At 36.6% G+C, this 22888-nt stretch overlaps 1 protein-coding gene across 7 annotated transcripts in view; it reads left to right on the forward strand.

Moving 5' to 3' along the window:
* Nucleotides 1–1931: 1931 nt before the first annotated feature.
* Nucleotides 1932–22888, forward strand: part of LOC143020702 (arrestin domain-containing protein 3-like) — a 44001-nt gene continuing 23044 nt past the window's right edge. Inside the window, exons 1-6 of one of the 7 annotated variants that reach the window (XM_076177355.1) lie at nucleotides 1932–2038; nucleotides 7355–7675; nucleotides 9288–9406; nucleotides 9951–10085; nucleotides 12625–12836; nucleotides 21150–21332. In XM_076177355.1, coding sequence (XP_076033470.1) covers nucleotides 9295–9406; nucleotides 9951–10085; nucleotides 12625–12836; nucleotides 21150–21332 — 642 coding nt within the window. In that variant the 5' untranslated portion in view covers nucleotides 1932–2038; nucleotides 7355–7675; nucleotides 9288–9294. Of the gene's footprint in view, nucleotides 2059–7354; nucleotides 7676–9287; nucleotides 9407–9950; nucleotides 10086–12624; nucleotides 12837–21149; nucleotides 21333–22888 lie in introns of those variants that run through there. The other 6 variants (XM_076177357.1, XM_076177359.1, XM_076177360.1 and 3 more) reach the window with 6 other exon arrangements.

The following is a 22888-nucleotide window of genomic DNA, read 5'->3' on the forward strand; positions in this document are numbered from 1 at the left end:
TTAGATACTTGGATGCGAATGTGGCAGGAAAGGGAGGAGTGGAAGTGGAGGTAGAATGTAGATTGAGAGAAACGAGTAAATGCCTTGGTGGATTAAAAAGTGTAATGAGAAATAGACATTTGGGAATGAATGCTAAGAGGAGATTGTATGAAGGAGTGATTGTGCCGACAGCGTTGTACGGGACAGAAATATGAAACATGAGAGAGGAATAGAGGAGGAGTTTGAATGTCTTTGAGATGAAATGTCTGAGAAGTATGATAGGGGTTACTAGGCTGGATAGAATGAGAAATGAGGAGGTGAGGAGGAGAACAGGGGTGGAAAGGGAGTTGGGAGATAGGGTTGATGAAAGAGTATTGGGATGGTTTGGACACATGGAAAGAATGAGTGAAGAAGGATTCGTAAAAGAGGTGTGGAAGGCAGAGGTGGAAGGAGTGAACATTGTTAATCGAGATGGCTTAGGTTGGTATACATCGTTACCAAGAGATGGAGCTGTATGCCGTGTTTTAGAATGCAAATTAAAACACGACAAATATTTTGTCAAAAAGTCCCCACAAAACTACTTTTGAGATAAGAAATTAATTTTGAACATGGTTCTCGTGAAATTAGATAACATCCCAAAAGAAAAAGATACAAACTTTTATCTGGGTGGGGTGGTTACACAGAGACGTTGTCCAATATCTTCCCCGACCGGATAATGTCAATAGCACCCCTTGAGCTTGTGTGGATCACGACTGCCCCCCCCCCCACCACTTACCAGAGAGAGTGTGGTCCAGTGTCTTTGAGATGGCAGCAAGACCAGCCTGTAAAGTGGCGATCCCATCGCTTACTCTCGACAGCCCGGTGCGTCACCCCAAGGTCTAAATATACAGGTCAGACCGTTTACATTCTTCTGCGCAGCTTCTGACGTCATTTGGCTGAGTCCATTTTCTCTTTGTGATACACTGAAGAAAACTGTGAAACGCCAAGGAAGACAGGAACTATAATATTTTATATATTATATATCATATATATAGACAGGAACTATAATATTTTATATATATTTATATATATTTTTTATATAATATTTGTCAGAATATAACTAATTGCGTGGAGCAGTGCGAGCGAAGGCGACGTCATTTTCGAACGACGGACCAGCTTCAACTGACAGCTATAGGACCCGCTAACCCCACTTTGAACAGCCAGGTGACGTTCACGGGCCCGCTGCGCCAACTCCCTCGAAATTCGGTCGGAAGTGGTTAGACCTTATATTCTTAGATCTTGCGTCACCCAATCGGCTGATATAAACCGTGCGACTCATCTCCCTGTGAGGGGATCTACATAACCTTCCGTATGGTACGACAGGCTCGCTGGGGGAGGGAGGGGTGTTGATGGACTTTGTGGTCTTAAGTACTATGTGTGGAAAAGTTGGATGAGTACGACTCGTGTTTGGCTGGCTTGGTAAAAGTCACCCTCGAAAGACGAAGCACCATTATAAAAGGCCAATTTTGCACATGCATGAGAATCCGTCTACTACTGTGATAACAAATGACATCCGAGATGCCCATTGTAATTTATCTGGCGAGAAACAACTTGTGACTGGATGAATTACATTTCGAATAATAATCTTTAAAGCTAAAATATGACAATTGTGTATAAAACATCTATAAACACATTTATTTTCATGATAACGATAGCAACTACAGTAATAGTAAGATTCAATTAATGAACTTCAGTTCAGCTATTAATAAAACAATGTAATACAACTTACTTAAATAATAAATCCGGTCGGCGATTCCAGGACCTCATATTAACTTCACTGCAACTGGTGATAGGTTACATAAGTTTACTTAAGTTATACCTTACCATTATAATGTTTTCTATAAGTTTCTTAATAGAAGAAAACGTGATGTTATGGTATGTTCGTTCGTCAGTACGTATATATTTAGATTGGACCCCACGACACTACACTGCTGCTGCCACAGAAAGTCTAAACATCTTGTAATAATCAGACAGGTGTACAACAGCGTACCAACTGTGGGAGGAGGACAAGGACATTATAGTACGTTCCTTTTTGGACTTGTAAGTTAGTGAATATTGACGTCTAACATTAATATTTATTAAGGAATTATATTGATTTCAAACCGTTTATACTCTCCAAACCAGTGGTTCCCAAACTAGGGGGCGCGCACCCCTAGGGAGGGGGGGGGCATGAGGAGTACAAGAGGGGCGTGAAGTCATCTGCTAAAATATTTTGTTAATTCGAATAATAAAATCTTGTGAGGAAGAAGCAGCAGCATCCATCTCACTAAATTAGTTCATAAATTGTGCAGTCTCATAAGTCTTTCCAAATATTATATGCCATGTTTTCAAATTATCTATTCTTAAAATTGCAAGTCAATTTTGCCAATTTGCTAATGTTCAAACTTTTTTTTCGCTCCCTTTGAACCAAATGTTTCGTTTTTAGTTACTTAGAAAAATGTCTCTGGAATGTACTATTATTTGTTTGAGTGGCTTTCATTATTAAAATTTAATACAAACAGAAATCTGTTTTCCTGAACAATGCTAAGAAATAATTGTAAGAATCTCTTCACATGAACCAAAGAAGGATTGGGGGTGTACGGGTCTACAGGAAGCAAAAAGAGGGCGTCAGGTAAGATATAGTTTGGGAATCACTGTTTAAACCATAAGATAACAATTATGCAATATTTACCAACATTATAGAACATGAGCATGCCTAAAAAAAAATTGTGGGTCACAAGGGTAATACAGTCGTATCAGATGTCTGTCCAGCATGTGGACCAAAATGTCACCATGGCTCGAAAAAAATGACGTGGGCTTATAAAGTAAATAAAGCTTGTCATAGCCAAGGACTGAAATAATCCGCTCGATAAGTGTAGTGATAGACGGTGATCAATTTCACATTTTTTATGTTGCTTTAATGGTAAGCCTATTTTATTCGCCTAAGGAAATTCTTATAAGTAACACATCGGCGGAAACGAAGAACAGCGTCAGTTAATTTCTGATCTTAAATTTTATGTCACATCATTTTTGGGCGGAAAGGAAAGAATCGTAGTGGAGAGTTGATGGTGATGTGTCTAGAGAGTTGATAATAGCAAATACAGTGTTTCGAAAGAAAGTCAAGCGTAAGTACACATGGGAGAGGGTGGTGGATGGAAGGGTGGTAGATAGAGCGTTAATGGACTATGTGGTGGTAGATAGGAGTATAATAGGAAGAGTTAAGGATGTACATGTGCTAAGGAGAGAGATTGGGGGAATATCAGATCATTTTTTGGTGGAACGTAAGTTGAGAGTGGAGGATAGATGGAGAAAGAGGAAAAGGACAAAATGTTGGGAGTTGCTTAGAGTGAACTCTTTAAATGAAAAGGAGGAGTACAAAAAGAAGCTGAAAGAGGAGTGGGAGGGAGTGAAGGATAGAGTAGAGCTAGGAGTGGAGGAGGAATGGGGATGGTTCAAGGAGGGAGTCACAAAGTGTGCAAAGATGGTGTGTGGAACAAGGACAGGAGGAAATTGAAGGAAGAGTAGTGAGTGGTGGGATGAGGAAACAAAGGTTGTAGAAGAGAAGAAGCAAACTTTCACAGATTGGTTACAAAATAGGACGAGGGAGTCATATGAGAGGTACAAAGAAAAGATAAGTAAAGCAAAGGTGAAGGCAGCAAAGAGGAGAGCAGATGTGAAATGGGGTAAGAGTATGACAGAAAAAATTGAAAGTAATAAAAAGATATTTTGGAAAGAAATTAAGAGAGGAAGAGGAGGTGAATCTAGTGGAGAAGAAAAGGTAAAAGGTGCAGATGGAGAGATGATAATGGAAGAGAAGGCAGTAAGGGGAAGATGGGCAGAGTATTTTAGGGAGTTGTTAAATGTGAAGGAGGATAGGGAGGGAAAGATAGTTGCAGTGGGAAGTGCTAAGAAATTGACCGTGATGAGTGAGGAAAATGGAGGAGAAATAAGGAAGGATGAAGTGAAGGCAGTTAAGATGATTAAAGCAGGTAAGGCACCTGGTCTGGATGGATGCCATGCAGAATGTCTAAAAAAGGAGGTACAGTGATGGTAGACTGGCTGGTGAGGTTATTTAATATTTGCTGGAGAGAGGGTAGAGTGCCGGAGGACTGGGGGAGTGCCTGTATAGTTCCACTTTACAAGAGAAAAGGGGACAAGTGTGAGTGTAGTAGTTTCAGAGGGATTAGCTTGTTAAGTGTAGTTGGGAAGGCTTATGGGAGGATCTTGACTGAGAGGATTAGGAGAGGAACAGAGGAAGTAATTGGCGAGGAACAGTGTAGATTTAGGACAGGTAGAGGTTGTGTAGATCAGATTTTTGTTGTAAGACAGGTATGTGAGAAAGTTATAGGAAAAGATAAGGATGTTTTTTGGGCTTTCATGGATCTGGAAAATGCTTATGACAGGGTAGACAGGAAGGCACTGTGGGAGGTTTTGCAGATATATGGGATAGTAGGAAAGCTTCTAGGAGCTGCCAAGAGTTTTTACGAGAGTAGTAGAGCTTGTGTCAGGATTAGAAATGGAGAGAGTGAGTGGTTCGAGGTAAAGGTGGCACTTTGTTAGGGATGTGTTATGTCACCCTGGCTTTTCAACTTATATATGGATGGGGTGGTGCGAGAGGTAAATGCAAGAGTGGTGGGTCAGGGATTGGAGATGGTTAAAGAAAATGGAGAAAAGTGGGAGGTGAGCCAGCTGTTGTTTGCTGACGACACTACGCTTGTGACAGGATCGGAGGAGGGATTGAGGAAGTTGGTGACAGAGTTTGGGAGAGTGTGTGATAGAAGAAAGCTGAAGATAAATGTGGGTAAAAGTAAGGTGATGAAATGTACAAGGGGTGAAAGTGGCAGCAGACTAGAAGTGAGCATTAAGGGAGAGCGACTGGAGGAAGTGGATAGTTTTAGATACTTGGGTGCAAATGTGGCAGGAAAGGGTAGAGTGGAGGTAGAATGTAGATTGAGAGCAGGTAAATGCCTTGGTGGATCAAAAAGTGTAATAAAAAATAGACATTTGGGAATGGATGCTAAGAGGAGACTGTATAAAGGAGTGATTGTGCCAACAGCACTGTATGGGGCAGAAACATGGAACATAACATAAGAACATAAGATATAAAGGAGACTGCAAAAGACCATAAGGCCTACACTAGGCAGCTCCGTATCCATCACTACCTGTCATCCCCATCCATAAAGTTGTCTAATCGTTTTTTAAAACAACTGATGGTTTCAGCGCTTACTACCGGTACATGGTTACTAAGTTTATTCCATTCATCGACCACCCTATTTGTAAACCAATTCTTGCCTATTTCCTTCTTAAATCTAAATTTGTTCAGTTTATACCCATTACTGTGAGTCCTGCCCTGTTGTTTTATTATGATGACCTTGTTATAGCCTTTGATCCACTTGAACACTTCTATTAGATCACCCCGCACTCTGCGTCTTTTCAGAAGAAGAGAAAGGAGGAAGAGAGAAGGAGTTTGAATGTGTTTGAGATGAGGTGTCTGAGAAGTATGATAGGGGTTACGAGGCTGGTTAGAGTGATAGATTATGAGGTGAGGAGGAGAACAAGTGTGGTAAGAGAGTTGGGAGATAGGGTTGATGAAAGAGTATTAGGATAGTTTGGACATATGGAAAGAATGAGTGAAGAAAGACTGGTAAAGGAGGCATGGAAGGCAGATGTGAAGGGAGTGAACATGAGGGGGTGTCCCAGGATGAGATGGATGGATGGGGTGAAGGGGGCTTTGGGTAAGAGGGGAATGTCTGTTGAGGAAGGACGGGAGAGGACAGAAGACAGGGGTGAATGGAGAATGGTTGTATATGGATGATGTTGTGATGCATGAGGTGGAATGGGTGGGGGGATGGGGGGTGAGGTAGTATGTGTGAGAAAAATTTGATGCAGCCCGAAAGGATTTCTCCCCGTCTTCTCCTCTTCTAAATGGGGGGATGGAGAGGGGGGGTCGCTGATTTAATGAAGTGGCCTTGTTGTGGATGTGCTGTGTCTTGCAACACTGCCTCTGACCCAAGGCAGTGGACAAGGTGCAGAGATGACCTGTCATCCAGGAGGTGCTAAGAGGGAGGGTGAAGGGGAGTGGAGTGTATTTAGGGATGGAATGGGTGGGAATGGTTTTATGGCTTTTTCTTTTTGGCTACCTCCCTTATAAGTGGGAAAAAACCTTGGTATATGTGTGTATGTATGTATTTTTGGGCGGGACTTGTGTTTCACCTTTGCCTGAAACTGATTTTTATTCTACGAAAAAACAAGTTATTAAAAAAATGTTACAAACAATGATAGTGTTATCTAATGTTATACAGATAACGCTACCAATTTGTGACAAGAAGTTTGAATGTTGTAATTACATTCATTACAGCCGGAAGGGAATGGGAGTGAAGGCCATGAATAAAAAGATATGTCTGATTGGATGGGCAAATTTTACACAAAATACTGTAAATTCATGCGCGCTATCAGTCATAATGTTAACCGCTTCACTGTTATTAAACCATGTAATTATTTTCTAACTTTCCTGGAAAATGTACCTCTGTCACTCAGTACAATTCATGGGTGCGGTTCATAGATAACCCATTCTTGCTTTTTGGATTAATGGACTACCTTGAGACCATTTGCCCCCGGCCATTACTACATCACGTCAATTTGTTCTATTTGACTGCCGCCCACAGTACAAAGGCATTTTTTTCTCATTGAGTTATGGTCTTGTTAGATCTTTGGTGTTCCATGAATTGGTTTGAGTAAGTCTTTTGCAACACTAGGATATTTGAGTTAGATGATTAGATTTCTTAATGCCAATTATATCAAGCCAGTCTTCTATATTTTGGTCTCTTTAAGATTATTGTGTATATTATCCTCTGTATTTTTCCTCTGCACCTTTTTTATATTATCAACATCTTTAAGGTTGTGCATTTTTCACTGCTGACAGCACTCTGGATGTGGTCTTACTAGGTGCAGTGTTTTTGTCTATTATTCTTTTGATACTTCTCCAAGTTTGGTTTGCTTTTGTCACTTGTATGTACATTGTACTTGGAGTTGCTCTCTATATATAAACCAGAAGGCTTCTTCCCCCTTGAAAGTGGGATGGTTAGCCAAGGCTTGCACCCATCCATCCAACACCCACTTGTTTCCCTATTATCCCATTTACTTGTGGACGAAGGGCCACCCCTGGCCCCTGCCTACTGCCCAGGTCAGAAACAATGCAACAGAACACAGCTCATCCACAGTAGGGCCTGACAGCGTATGCTTGAATTCCTACATCTTTCTCATGATCTTTATTTGGAATTTCACTTCCATCTTATCTGTGAATCTGGTATGCAATTCTCCATCTGTACTTAAACACTTAGATTTTTTTATATTACAGAGTGGACAGGGACCAATGACAGGTACCAGCACAAGGCGGTCCTATGATGGAGTCATCAGAGCATCCTGTCTATGGTGCCCATCTTCAAACCTTGTCAACTTTTTCACTTCAGTTTGGAAATTCAGCCACAAGGGGCTAACATTTAGTTTTCAGACTGAACCCAAGAACTCTCTAGTCAACTTCATCTGTATTTCCTCCATCTTTAAATACAAAGAGGACTGACAACCAGTGACAGCTCCCTTTGTACTGCTTTCAGCATATCAAAAGCCTTACAATAATCAAGATATGTTGCATGTTAAGGGTATCCAGTCAATATACAAGGTCTGTTTCATATAAAAAAGTAAGCAGATTAATCAGAAAAAAGGGGCATTCCATTGTTGTGGTGGTACATTATATTTATTCAGGACATGTTTGATATCTTGGATGAGATTATTGAAAAATTAAAACATTTTATGTCCTGCATATGTCTGCAGGAAGATATACTATGCAGAACAGTACTGTGACACTATTTTATTGAGGCTTAAGTTTTAAGTTTAATGTGCTTAAATGTTTTTTTTTCTTATACATACATACATACATATATATATATTATATATATATATATATACACACACATGTATATATATATATATATATATATATATATATATATATATATTATTCATATATATATATATATATATATATCTATATATATATATATTATATATATATATATTATATATATATATATATATTTATGTACACATATATATATCATATATATATATATACATATATATATATATATATGTATGTATATATATATATATATATACATATGTATATGTTTTCTATGAAGGGGTCCAGATGGGTTTAAAGGAGTAAAGATACTAAAAGGAAAGTACAGTGAAGATAAAAAATTACTCTGGGAAAATGAAATAGTTATTGCATATGTCTGGAGGAAGATGTATTGTGTAGAACAGTACTGTGATACTATTTTATTGAGGCTTAAGTTTAATGTGTTAAAATGAGTTTATCATATATATAATATATATATATATATATATTATATATATATATATATATATATATATATATATATATATTATATATATATATATATAATATATATATATATATATATTATATATATATATATATGTTTTCTATTAGGGGTCTAGATGGGTTTAAAGGAGTAAAAATACTGAAAGGAAAGTACAGTAAAGATGAAAATAAATGACACCAGTAATTTAGTCTTTTATTAAAGAAGGGGATTTTTAACACCTTTTTAGTATGCTTGGAGTGAATGAATTGATAATGAAAACATCACATTTAAAGATAAGTACAGAAAAAATGAGTTTTTTATATATGTTACTAAATATAAATAATTGTACATTTATGTAGATGAGACATTCCATTATATGGAAAGACCTTCAAGAGTCACAAATTAGAATTATTACAAAATGAAAATATCAATGCACAGAATTAGAATTCCAGGACAACAAAAAATAGTTGGTGCAAGTGAGCTACCGAGCCCTGTGAATTACCATTGGAAATATATATTCAGGTGAAATTAGAAAAATAAAATCTGTCATGAGAGCTTTTCAATCAGTGTGGAATAAAGTTTTTGGTCAGCAAATCATTTGCTGTTTTTTCATTAAGTATAGATAGTAATAAATTACAGTTTTAACTGGCTGTAACATACTGACATGCATGTGCCCTCTGCTATTGTACACTCAAGCTTGCAACCTTTTCACTTATAAATTGGTATTATACACTTTCTTACAGTCCTCAACTATTCTATGCTTAACACATGTAACACACCCATACTAATTAGTCATTCACTACCTTTCCCCACTTTGTAATTGTTTCTCCATCCATATCCATTCCTACTGCTTTCCCATATTTTTGAAATATATGCTTCATAAAAGTATTTGATAATTATTTTCAGCTGAACAATGCCAACTAACATAAATGTTATTTTGGATCATCCTGATATTGTGTACTTCCCCGGACAAACCATCACTGGGAGGATTGAACTGAGTAATACTTCTCCAAAGAATTGTCGTGGTAAGTTTTTTGTATTTAGAGACAGGATTATTTGGTTTTAACCTGACATAGGAAGTATTTGGAAATTTGTAAAAGTTTAGTATGAATATTGTAGGTTGTTTGAATTTTCCCATTTTATGTTTAGAAGAAATTGTTGTTGCTGGTTACCAGAAGGCTCCAAGTCTTCTGCAAGATAGATCAGGGTCAGTGGATTGATTGAGAGAAAGGACTTCTTATAGGGTTACTTTTTTTTTTATTAATTAATATTACATAGTCCAACTGGTGTTATTGATTTATTGTTATCATCAAACTTTGCCTTGAATGAGAAAATGCTATTGCCAATTTTTTAATGTGGGATAATGAGGTGAAAGTTGCAGGCCAAAAATATATGAGAAGGTCAAAGGACCATTACCAGCCACTGTGAGGTCATGGGATTCTAGTCATGGACACTTGAGGCAATAGTTAATATTATGGGTATCCCAGACAAGGGGTTGATCATTTTCTGCCTGAGAGTCCTAACTTGAAATGTTATGAGCATTTGTAATGAGAAATTTATTCTTTACAGGTGTGAGGGTGAAATTTAAAGGGTACAGTAACGTACACTGGACTGAGAGTGAAGATGAAGGTGATAAAAAGGTTACCAAAGATTATAGCTCCAATGAGAGTTATTACAACACCAAGTACTATGTCTGGGGAAATGGTAAGATTTTACCCATTGTGATCAAATTAAGCTTTGTTTGTATATTACTATCACACAAACACATAAAAACAAAGGATAGAGTAAAGATAATTATGATGGAAGTGGAGGACAAGGATGGGAAGAGAAGGAAGTTTGTAGCAAGTTATGTGCCTCCTAAAACGGCTTTGTGGGAAAAGAAAGAACACAAAAATATGTTAGAAGACACAAGGATAACACTAAATAAGATAATGGAAGATGGAGGAAGAATAGTTATAATGGGTGACTTTAATTGTAAAGAAATCTGCTGGGATGAGATGACAGTAAAGGGTGGAGATGACCTATGGGGAAATGTACTACAGGTAAACGTCGACTTACGATGGCCGCGACTTACGATTGTTCGACTTTACGATGACGACGACGACGACGACGATATGATAATTTAACCCCTTCCATACGGTGCCGCACACGTAGGCGTCATGAGGAGCAAGTGGATTCGCGACGCTGCCATATCGGCGTCTTGATTATATTTATTGTAGTCGCCCCTGTGTTTTTACATTCTCTCAAATGTGCCTTGAATCCCATTCTCTGTGGTTTTCAAAATTCGCGGGTGAAAGAGAGAACGATCGATATAAGCGGTGACTATATTTTATGATGCTAGTATTATTACGTCACGTCGTATGGCTGGCATTGGCTGCTGCCCGCGAGATTTAAGTTCCGTACTGAAAATACATATTATAGTGTTTGAATATGGTAAAAAGGATAAAAATAATTAAACAAACTACTGTACATGTTTAATAGGCTATATTCAGTATCTCTGGTGGTTAATATACAGGTAGGCTAGGTACAGTGACCACGGAACAGAGATACACAAATTGGGGATCGACTTACGATGAAATCGTCTTACGATGGCTCTATCGAAACCTAATGCCATCGTAAGTCGGCGTTTACCTGTACTTGATATTACAGAACATACAATGACGCAATGGATTCAAGAGAATACTAGGCATAGAAATGAGGAAGAACCATCGAGACTGGACATAATAATCACATCAGAACCTGAAATAGTGGACAAGATTGAATATAAGACACCAATAAGTTGAACTGGAACTAAATGGAGAAAAATACATGAAAAAAGGTGAACAATATAGAAAGGGAAGATATATGTATGAAAAAACAAATTATGATAAATTAAGAGAATTCTTTCAAAAAGCAGACTGGGAAAGAATACAAAAAGAAGAAAAGAACAGTAGAAGTGAAATGGAATATTTTGACAAGATTTTATAAAGAAGGAGTGGAAAAATATGTCCCAAGACAAAAGCAAGAAAAAGAATATGTAAAGTGCTGGTACAACAAAAGATGTAGGGAGTTAAAAGACAAAAGAGATAAAGCTTGGATAAAATGGGAAAAAGACAAAAGACCTGAAAAATGGAAAATATATACTAGTTATAGAAATGAATATGTACAAGTGTGCAGAGAAGAAAAGAGAAAATATGAAAAAGATGTCATAGAAAAATGTAAAGATCAACCAAAACTATTTTACAGATATGTAAACAACAAACTGAAAAACAAGAAAGAATTAGAGAAACTACGGCAAGGAGGAGTTGAATGCACAGAGGAAATAGAAATGGCAGAAATTATGAACAAGCATTTTAAATCAGTGTTTATAAGGGAGAACATGCAACCTAGAGATATAGAATGGGAGGAGAAAGTCCCCCCCTATGAAAGAAATAGAAGTATCAAGGAATGAAATAATGAAACACTTGAGTAACCGCGATGTCTGAAAATCACATGGACCAGATGAAATAGCAAATTGGATTTTGAGGGAAACCAGGAATGAACAGACAAAATACATAGCCTAATAAACAGTTCATTGAAAGAAGGAAAAGTTCCTAAAGATTGGAAAAGAGCAAATATAGTTCCAGTATATAAAGGGGGAAACAAAGGAGACCCTACTAACTATAGACCAGTCTCTCTGGCAAGTACAATAGCAAAAATTTGTGAAAGAATGATCAAAAGTAGATGGATAAGGCATTTAGAAAAAACAACATACAGTACTAAATCCAAGGCAATTTGGATTCAGACAAAGACAATCATGCATCACAAACTTAATGTGTTTCTATTCAAGACTATTAGATATAATACAAAAAAGAGATGGATGGGCTGATTGTGCATTTCTAGACCTGAAAAAAGCTTTTGATATGGTGCCACATAAGAAGTTGCTTGAGAAATTAGAAACTGCAGGAGGAATACAGGACAAACTGCTGAAGTGGATGGAAGACTTTTTGCATATCATTAACCAGATAACCACATATTTCTTCTTTAAGTGAGTTATGGGCCAATCTAGTGGCTGTTGCCAATTGCCTGGCACTCATAGGTCTCCTGAAAAAGACCAAAGACAATGAATTGTTTGATGGATTCGTGCAATGCTAAAGAGATTCTTTCTCTTACTCTCCAATTATCATACCTATCCTAAATAACTATGCTTAAAATTCATGTCTAGTTCCAGTTTGAACTATATCACCTGGATGTTCCTAGAGTTTAAGCATATTTCTTTTTTCAGGAAGTGAAACCAACTTGCCACCTGGCAATCACACATTCAACTTTAGTTTTATGTTGCCACCCAGCCTTCCTTCTTCATTTGAATCTGAGCATGGAAAAGTGCGCCATGAAGTCTCGGCTGAACTTGATCTTCCCATGGCTTCCGACAAAAAATGTAAAAAGTTTGTGTCAGTTAGCAGCCTCTATGACCTTAATACTATTCCAGGTGTTAATGTAAGTGGTAAGATAGATAATATTGTTGTGTATCCTTAAGCCCATTGCTGCAGGTTTAAATTGAGTAAATCCCAGATCATTCACTTGAGTTTGGTAAAGTTCCTTTAGCAAAAGGGTCCAGATTGTCTTAAATATTTGTTTGTATAAACATATATATATATATATATATATATTTTTTTTTACCTAGTTATATTTTGCGGGAAGGTGAGCTACCCTCATGGTGTCCCACCTTTGTATCTCGCAGTGTCTAGTTTGCTCTCGCAGTGTCTAGTTGCTTTTAAACTCATGAATGGTTTATGCGCACACTATTTCCTTGTCCAGTTTGTTCCAAGTGTCTCTATGTGGAAAATGTTTTCTTCAGGTCTCTTCTGTAGCTATGTTTTTTTTTTTTTTCTTTCCATGTCCTTGTGCTTCTCCTGTCCCAGTTTGACAGGTCCTCTCTATCAAGTATTTCTGTGCCTTTCATGATTCTGTAGATGGTTAGTAGGTCACCTCTCTCTCTTCTTTGCTCCAGAGTCAGTAAATCTAGTTTAGCCAATCTCTCCTCATATGACAAGTTTGCGAGTGCAGGTGCCATTTTTGTTGCTACTCTCTGGATTCTCTCTATTTTCTTTATATTCTTTTTGGTACTGGGTGACCACAATGTCACCGCATATTCTGGTCTAGGCCTTATCAGTATGACCAATATTTTTTTTTAATAATTTCTTTGTCCAAATATGTAAATGCCACTTTTATTGATCTTAGCAAGTTGTAGGATTCTCCAACAATTTTGTTTATCTGTTTGTCATAGGACAAGTCGTTCGAGATAATTACACCCAAATCTTTTTCGGATCTCTCCTTCTTTACCTCCTTGGTTCCAATTTTATATTGTCTTGATATTCTGTTTTTGCTTTTTCCAAACTCCATTATGCTACACTTCTTAATATTGAAGTCCACCTCCCATTTCTGACTCCAGTTCCATACTTTATTCAGGTCTTCCTGCAGTGATTCGCAGTCCTCTTTAGTTTTTACTTTCATTAACAGTTTGGTGTTGTCTGCAAAGAAGCTCATGTAACATTTCACATCATCATCCATGTCATTCACATAAATAGCAAACATTATTGGAGCTAGCACAGATCTTTGTGGTAATCCACTGATCCCCTTTTTCCAATATGAATATTTTTCTCTGGGCACTACTCTCATCTTTCTATCAATCAGGAAGTCCTCCATCCATTTTATTAGGTTCCCTTGTATTCCTCCTATATGTCCGAGTTTTTTAAATAATTTTTTGTGTGGTACTTTGTCAAAAGCTTTTTGTAAGTTAAGGAAGGCACAATCAGCCCATCCGTTCCTTTCTTGCACTATGTCTATTAATCTTGAGTAGAAATATATTAAGTTTGTGGTACATAATCTACCTTGTCTGAACCCAAATTGTCTTGGGTTTATTATATTGTTGTCTTCCAGGTGTTTTACCCATCTATTCTTGATTATTTTCTCACAAATTTTGGCTATATTGCTTATTAGTGAGACTGGCCTATAGTTAGTTGGTTCTTCCTTGTTTCTTCCTTTATATAAGTTGGTACAATGTTAGAATTTTTCCAGTCTTTTGGTATTTTTCCTTCTTTGAGTGAGCTATTTATTGTGTTATGTATTTTGTCCATTAGTTCTTCTTTGTATATGTATATATATATATATATACCGTATTTTCCGGCATATAGTGCGCGACTTTTTTCTGTTGGAAGGGCCTAAAAATGGGGGGGCGCGTTATCCGGTGGTGCGCATTATCTACGGCCTACGATAAAAATTCTGCGGCTGTGTGTAACTTTTTTTCACAACAACGTGACGATGTTGGCCGTCACAAAGTCGGGAGGCACACTTCTCCGTGACGTTCTGTGAGGACAAGAAGAACAGCCATGGTGACATGAAAAAATACGCCAGCATGGGCTACCGTATATAAATATCTGGTATAGGTAGGTATCTATCGAATCTTATTTTTCATGTTTAAATAAACCTAAGCACCATGAAACATGATCAATATTCATATTTGCCCATGTTCACAGCATCCTAGTTTGAATTTTTATGTTGGCTTTGTTGCTTCACTTTAGATATGGTACAAATTCCATTGTGGCCGTTCATAAACTCGTGTCAAACACCTGACTACAACACCCTCTTTCCGGAGTTATATTAACTAAACGTCACCTCGATGAGAGATTGTCCTATTTCACCACTGTCATTGCAGGTTCAAAGCTGAAACGAAACAGTCTGTAGTTTGTTTCAGTATTAAATAAAAAATGGTAAAGACAAAGTATTTCCTCAAGATATAAAATGAACATTTTCTGTAAAAATCCTGAAATTTTTCTGTACATTTTACTTTCAATAAACTTTTTTTTTTAGATCATATTTACTACAAACTATTTAAGCTACAAAGTAATAAGGGACCAACGCACAACATGAGTCATATACCGGTACATGTAGTTCCGACTTTTTCTTAGTTGTTTCCTGATTGATGCGTAAACTGACACTTAATTTGGTGACAAATCAACAGATTTCCCAGCGGTGGCTCTAGCCAATGAAAAATACTTCTCCATGTAACCTTATTCACATGATATAAATACCGAGGTAAAACTGCATTATAGACAAATGCAATCGGGCATGCGCATTATACGTCGGTGCGTGCTATCTGTGTACTGAGATAACGAAGTGCATGGGTGCGCATTATAACCTGATGCGCATTTTAAGCCGGAAAATATGGTATATGTATATGCATGTATACACACGCAAGGAACAGTTCTGGCCCCAATGATGTTTGCTATATATATTAATGATATGGATGAAGGAATTGAAAGTTATATGAGCTTCTTTGTGGTTGATGTAAAACTATTGAAAAAAGTGAACTTTGAAGAAGACTGTGAGTCACTACAGAGTGATTTCAATGAAATATGGGATTGGAGTAGGATCTGGGAGATGGAGTTCAATACTAAGAAGTGTAGTATAATGGAATTTGGAAGTAGCAAAAAAAGAATAGCAGGATCATATAAATTGGGAGAAGAAGGAATAAAAAAAGTAGAAAATGAGAAGGACCTGGGAGTCATTATTGTGAATAATATGTCACCTGAGAAACATATAAACAAGATTTTTGGAGAAACTTATAATTCAATAAGAACAATGAAAGTGGCATTTACATACCTGGATGAAGAAATGGTGAAGAAAATACAAATCACTTTAATAAGACCAAAATTGGAATATGCAGCAATGATGTGGTCACCAAGTACAAAAAATGTATAACAAAACTTGAAAGAATACAAAGAGCAATTACAAAATTGGCACCAACACTCTCAAAACTATCATATGAAGAGAGACTAGCAAAACTTGAGCTACAAACATTAGAGCAAAGAAGAGAGAGAGGAGATTTGATAACTATTTATAGAATCATGAAAGGCATAGAAACTATTGATAGAGAGGATCTAATAAAATGGAATGATAGAAATACAAGAGGACACGGAAAGAAAATCAAGAAAGACAGTTATAGAAGAGATCTGAAAAAGAACAGCTTTCCCCACAGAGTAATAGACATTTGGAACAAGTTAGATGAGAAAGTGGTGCGTGCAAAAGCAATACATGAATTTAAAAACAGTTTAGATAAAATGAGATATGAAGACAGGACACCACAAGCATAGCTCCCCTTCCCGTAAAATACAACTTGGTTAATACACACACGTCGGTCGAAGTGACAACGAAGTTTGGACTCCGGAAAAATCTACAATTTTTGTGGATCCCAACAATGATGGAGTACCTGTGTTGTATTAAGAGGGAAGGGGAAAGCTCATGGTGTAGTGGGAAGGTGAAGAAAAAGGAGAAGGGGAGGGATTATTGAGGAAAATAGAAGGAAATGAGGAAGGGGACGAATGAGCCCAGGAAGTCAGACGGCATGTCAACAAAAGAGGGGCAGATGACAGTGGTGATTTCAAAGAGATTAGTAAAAATGTAAAAATTAGAAATTTAGATTAGAGCAGAGCAATGGAAGGTGAAGATAATTATTTCCAAACATTTAATGAGGGAGGAAATGACAACCTCCCCCACTAGTAAATCTAGAGGAGAAACTGAAAGAAATGAACAAAGCATGGGAGGTTAGGTTTAACCAATTAACGCTAGTTACCCAAAGAGTTGATAAACTGGAAGAACTAAAGAAGAAGAATAAAAACCTAAAGAAATACAAGAATTAAAAAGACAGTTAAGAGAAGTATAGGATGAGAATGAGGAATGAAAGGCGAATAATAAAGAGAATAAAGAGTCCATAGCAAAAGAGGTAAGTTGTTAGAAAAAAGTAAAAGAGAACAATAAAATTAAATTTAGAGGTATAGTGAGCAGATGAAAGAACAAACTACGGACACAGTTATTAAAGGGATGAGGAAGGAGAATATAGTAAGAGACTTAAATGGATAAAAAGATATTTATAATTATATTAGGGATGGAAGAGAAGTATAATCTAAATAGGACTACAAGAATAAAGGAGGAAAAGGAAAAAGTAAATAAAATATTAAAAGTAGTTCAAGAAGATGAACCAAAAACAGAGAAAGAAATAGAAGAGATATATAGACTAGGGAAATAGAATACAGACCAGACCAATTAAGGTTAAATTCAGGTCACAAACAACAGCAGGGAAACTAGAAGACAATGATAAATAAAAACAGGTATGGATAAAAGAGAAATGAATAAAGAGGAAAGAGAGGATGAGAAAACAAAGAGACTAGAAGCTAAGGAAAAAAAAATGAGAAAAGAACAGAAAGAGAGAAATTCTATTAGAGAGTAGTGAATATGAAAGTGAGGAGATGGTTCATAGCAGAGAAAAACAGAAGAGAAACAGAAAACACAATGGAAGTAGCAGAAAATTAAAAGTGTCTTACACAAATATAGATGGCATAACAGGCTTGAACGAACTGAATGATTACCTGAAGGAAAAAGAACCGGACATAATGGGAATTGTAGAGACAAAAGTGAAAGGTCCACTACCACCCAACAGTGTAGGACATGGTGCATATAAGTATTGAATTAGAAACAGAGAGGTAAAACAAGGGGGTTGAGTTATGTTCCTGACTAAGAAGGATATAAATGTGAGGAATGTCACATATGGAAAGAATAGAGTGGAGATGATTATGATGGAAGTGGAGGACAAGGATGGGAAGACCAGGAAGCTTGTAGTAAATTATGTACCTCCTAAAACGGCTTCGTGGGAAAAGAAAGAACACAAAAGTATGTTAGAAGACACAAGGATAACACTAAATAAGATAATGGAAGATGGAGGAAGAATAGTTATAATGGGTGACTTTAATTGTAAAGAAATCTGCTGGGAAGAGATGACAGTGAAGGGTGGAGATGACCTATGGGGAAATGTACTACTTGATATGATTATGAAACAATGATGCAATGGATACAAGAGAATATTAGGTATAGAAATGTGGAAGAACCATCAAGACTGGACCTAATGAATACATCAGAACCCAAAATAGTGGACAATATTGAATATAAGACACCAATAAGTAAAAGTGACCACATATTGGTTGAACTGGAACTGAGGAAAAATATATGAAAAAAAATTAATAATATAGAAAGGGAAGATTAATGTATGAAAAAACAAATTTTGACAAAATAAGAGAATTCTTTCAAAAAGCAGACTGGGAAAGAATACACAAGGAGGAAACAACAGTAGAAGAGAAATGGAATATTTTGACAAAAAATGATAAAAAAGGAGTGGAAAAGTATGTTCCAAGACAAAAGCAAGAAAAAGAATATGTAAAGTGTTGGTACAACAAAAGATGTAGGGAGTTAAAAGACAAAAGGGATAAAGCTTGGATGAAATGGAAAAAAGACAAAAGACCTGAAAAATGAAAAACATATACTAGTTATAGAAATGAATATGTACAAGTGTGCAGAGGAGAAGAGAAAATATGAAAAAGATGTCATAGAAAAATGTAAAGATCAACCAAAACTATTTTACAGATATGTAAACAACAAACTAAAAAACAAGCAAGAATTAGAGAAACTACAACAAGGAGGAGTTGAATACACAGAGGAAATAGAACTGGCAGAAATTATGAACAAGCATTTTAAATTGGTGTTTATGAGGAAGAACATACAACCTAGAGATATGAAGTGGGAGAAGGTCCCCCCTATGAAAGAGATAGAAGTATCAAGGAATGAAATAATGAATCACTTGAGTAATCTCAATGTCAGAAAATCACATGGACCAGATGAAATGGCAAACTGGATTATGAGAGAATGTAGGAATGAACTAACAGACAAAATACATAATCTAATAAACAGTTTATTGAAAGAAGGAAAAGTTCCAGAAGATTGGAAAAGAGCAAATATGATACCAATATATAAAGGGGGAAACAAGGAAGACCCTACTAACTATAGACTGGTCCATCTTACAAGTATGATAGCTAAAATTTGTGAAAGAATGATCAAAAGTAGATTGGTAAAGCATTTGGAAAAAAAACAATACTAAATCCAAGGCAATTTGGATTTAGACAAGGACGATCATGCATCACAAACTTAATGTGTTTCTATTCAAGGCTAATAGATGTAATACCAGAAAGATGGATGGGCTGATTGTGCATTTCTAGACCTGAAAACAGCTTTTGATAAGGTGCCACATAAGAAGTTGCTTAAGAAATTAGAAACTGCAGGAGGAATACAGGGTAAACTGCTGAAGTGGATAGAAGACTTCTTTCATGAAAGAAAAATGAGAGTAGTGATAAGAGACAAACACTCTAATTGGGATGAAGTGATAAGTGGTGTTCCACAAGGAGCAGTTCTGGCCCCAATAATGTTTGCTATATATATTAATGATATGGATAAAGAAATTGAAAGTTATATGAGCTTCTTTGTGGATGATGCAAAATTGTTGAAAAAAGTGAACACTGAAGAAGATTTTGAGTCACTACAGAGTGATCTCAATAAAGTATGGAAATGGAGTAGGAAGTGGGAGATAGAATTCAATATTAAGAAGTGTGGTATAATGGAATTTGGAAGAAGCAAAAAATGAATAGCGAGATCATATAAATTGGGAGAAGAAATTAAAAAAGTAGAATATGAGAAGGACCTGGGAGTCATTATTATGAATAATATGTCCCCTGAGAAACATATAAACAAGATTTTTGGAGAAACTTATAATTTCATAAGAACAATCAAAGTGGCATTTACATACCTGGATGAAGAAATGGTGAAGAAAATACTAGTCACTTTGATAAGACCAAGGTTGGTGTATGCAGCGATGACACAGTCACCAAGTACAAAAAATGTATAACAAAACTTGAAAGAATACAAAGAGCAATTACGAAATTGGCACCAACAATCTCAGAACTATCATATGAAGAGAGACTAGCAAAACTTGAGCAACAGACAGAGCAAAGAAGAGAGAGAGGAGACTTGATAACTATTTATAGAATCATGAAAGGCATAGAAACTATTGATAGAGGGGATCTAATAAAATGGGATAGTAGAATTACAAGAGGACACGGAAAAAAAATCGAGGAAGACATTTATGGAAAAGACCTGAAAAAGAACAGCTTTCCCCACAGAGTAATAGACATTTGGAACAAGTTAGATGAGAAAGTGGTGTGTGCAAAAACAATACATGAATTTAAAAACAGTTTAGATAAAATGAGATATGAAGACAGGACACCACAAGCATAGCTCCCCTTCCCGTAAAATACAACTAAGTAAATACACAACCATCCTCCATTCATCCCTATCTTCTGTCTTCTTCCATTCTTCCTCAACAGACATTTCCCTCTTTCCCAGTGCCCATTTTACCCCATCCATTCAACTCATCAATGGTTGCCCTCTCATGTACACTCCACCTCTGCCTTCCACACCTCTTTTACTAATTTTTCTTCACTCATTCTTTCCATGTGGCCAAACCATCCCAATACTCTTTTATCAGCCCTATCTCCTAACTCCCTTTCAAATTATAACCCAACATAAAAGCTACTAAATAGGAGGTAAGGGAGCATAAAGAAGAAATTTAAATATATTGAGATGAAGAATTTGAGAAGTGTATTGGGGTTTATGAGAATGGATAGTGAGAAATGAGGAAGTGATGCAGCCCATCAGGCTGCAGCAGTTTATCATCTATTCAAAACCATTGTCCACTCACACCTATATCTTGTTCCTTCCCTACTCAACAGACATTCATTCAGTTTTCATCAGCTTTACCTTTATCTCCTCATTTTCTTGAAGTTCTTTAAATAAGCCTTTCACATCAGTTTTTTCTACATGATAGTGATTTTAGCTGGGAGCTAATGATCTAGATTGTGTCTTCTTTTGCAGAGCCCTGTCCAGAGGAATGAAACAAAACATCTTTGTTGTTGGTGCTGTAAATCAGGACCAATGTCTATTGTTCTGAATATTGAAAAGACAGGCTTTGTTTCAGGGGAAAGCATGTCTATCAATGCCGAGTGCACCAACATGAGCAATCGATGTATGAACAAGACAAAAGCCAAGATTGTACAGGTCAGTATGAAAGAAATTTTCATTGTGTAAATGACATTGCCTTCATCGTGTGGAGGAATATTCAGTTGTAAATGTTATAATGCACTGGTAATTTACAAGATAAATGTGATCAGATTGCTAATGCTTAATGTTGCAAACATGCAAGGGTCATTTACCTCAGTATTACCAAAGCTGAAATGATATGCCTTTGAGGTAAATTAGTTTTATCTGTGACTAGATAAAGAATGCTGAGAATCCCTTCCAGCTTCATAAGTAAAATGAATACTTTTAATGTGTTTATCATAACTGAAGATGTCCAAATGCAGTTCTCTGGAAGAAAGTGTCTTACTGGGGCCCATATCACAGGAATCAATCTGTTATCCTAGTTCTCATGCAAGAGACTCCAGACACTAGCAGACTGACTATGGCTACCTGCCTAGCCAGTAGGTCTCCTAGTGAAAAGATTTTATGAAGATGTCTGGTGGGAGTGGATCTGTTGACCCATTGTCCCAGGTAATTTGCAGGAGACCCATTCCTCACAGGTAGCTGGGAACAGCCACCAGATTGTCCCACAAATCACTCAAGGAATAGATACTGTGTTATTGTGTGGTTAGGGTGAGAATAATGCAGTGTAGGATGAAGTGTTCTTTATTTACCTAATTAACAAATTATAATTTACATAACTATACACTTATTTCCCTGTACAGGGTATTGGATATATGTTATTATGAGTTAAAAATCTCCTCAGTAACATGCAACTGATACTGTAGTGTCTATATGGGGCACCCCTACACACCAGAGCTACACATCATTTTGTGTTAGAGGAAATATCAACTTGTAGAGAAATGATGCTACTTTATTGTACTACAACTGTCCCTCCAATATGCTGTCTCCCACACTCTTTATACTGTTCTATACTAATTCTCTGAATATATATTTCTAATTTTGCCATACCCTGTGGTAGGGGAGAGAGAATACTGCCACCAAGTATTCCCATTTTGGTTATAAAAGGTGATCAAAATGTTTCAGAGGATTAGACTAGGCATCCTGCTCTCTGTAGCCCTTAAGGGTAAATTCCTAAAAAAAAAAAAAAAAAAAAAAAAAAATATTAAGGCATAAGAGGGTTTAAGAGGAGTTTTCCAACCAAAACCCTAAGGTTTAGGTCTCTTAATGTACATGAGTATAATACAAATGATAGGCAGTATGTCTGTGAGAAGATAGATGTGTTGGCATTGAGTGAAACAAAGTTGAAAGGGAGGGGTGAGATTGGGTTTGGGAGTGTAGTGGGGAGGGTGTCGGGAGTGTTGAGAGGACAAAGGAAGGAAGGGGTGGCTGTACCAGTAAGTAGTTACCTAACTGTAGTATACAGGAAAGGAGCAATACTCATTAGGTCCTGTGTCCTGTTCTCTAATTTTCTAACATGCCTAGATTCAAATTTATGTACAATTCCAACTTAATCTATATCTTTAATTTCCAATTATCATATTTAGATTTGAACTAATGTATTGTTTAAGTTTGGGCTATATCACCTTCAAAGCTATTTCACACATACATTTATATGGAAGACTGTATTTCTT

The sequence above is a fragment of the Oratosquilla oratoria genome, chromosome 40, assembly GCF_046742065.1.
Source record: "Oratosquilla oratoria isolate Oo_2021 chromosome 40, ASM4674206v1, whole genome shotgun sequence".
Classification (NCBI taxonomy): Eukaryota; Metazoa; Arthropoda; class Malacostraca; order Stomatopoda; family Squillidae; genus Oratosquilla; species Oratosquilla oratoria.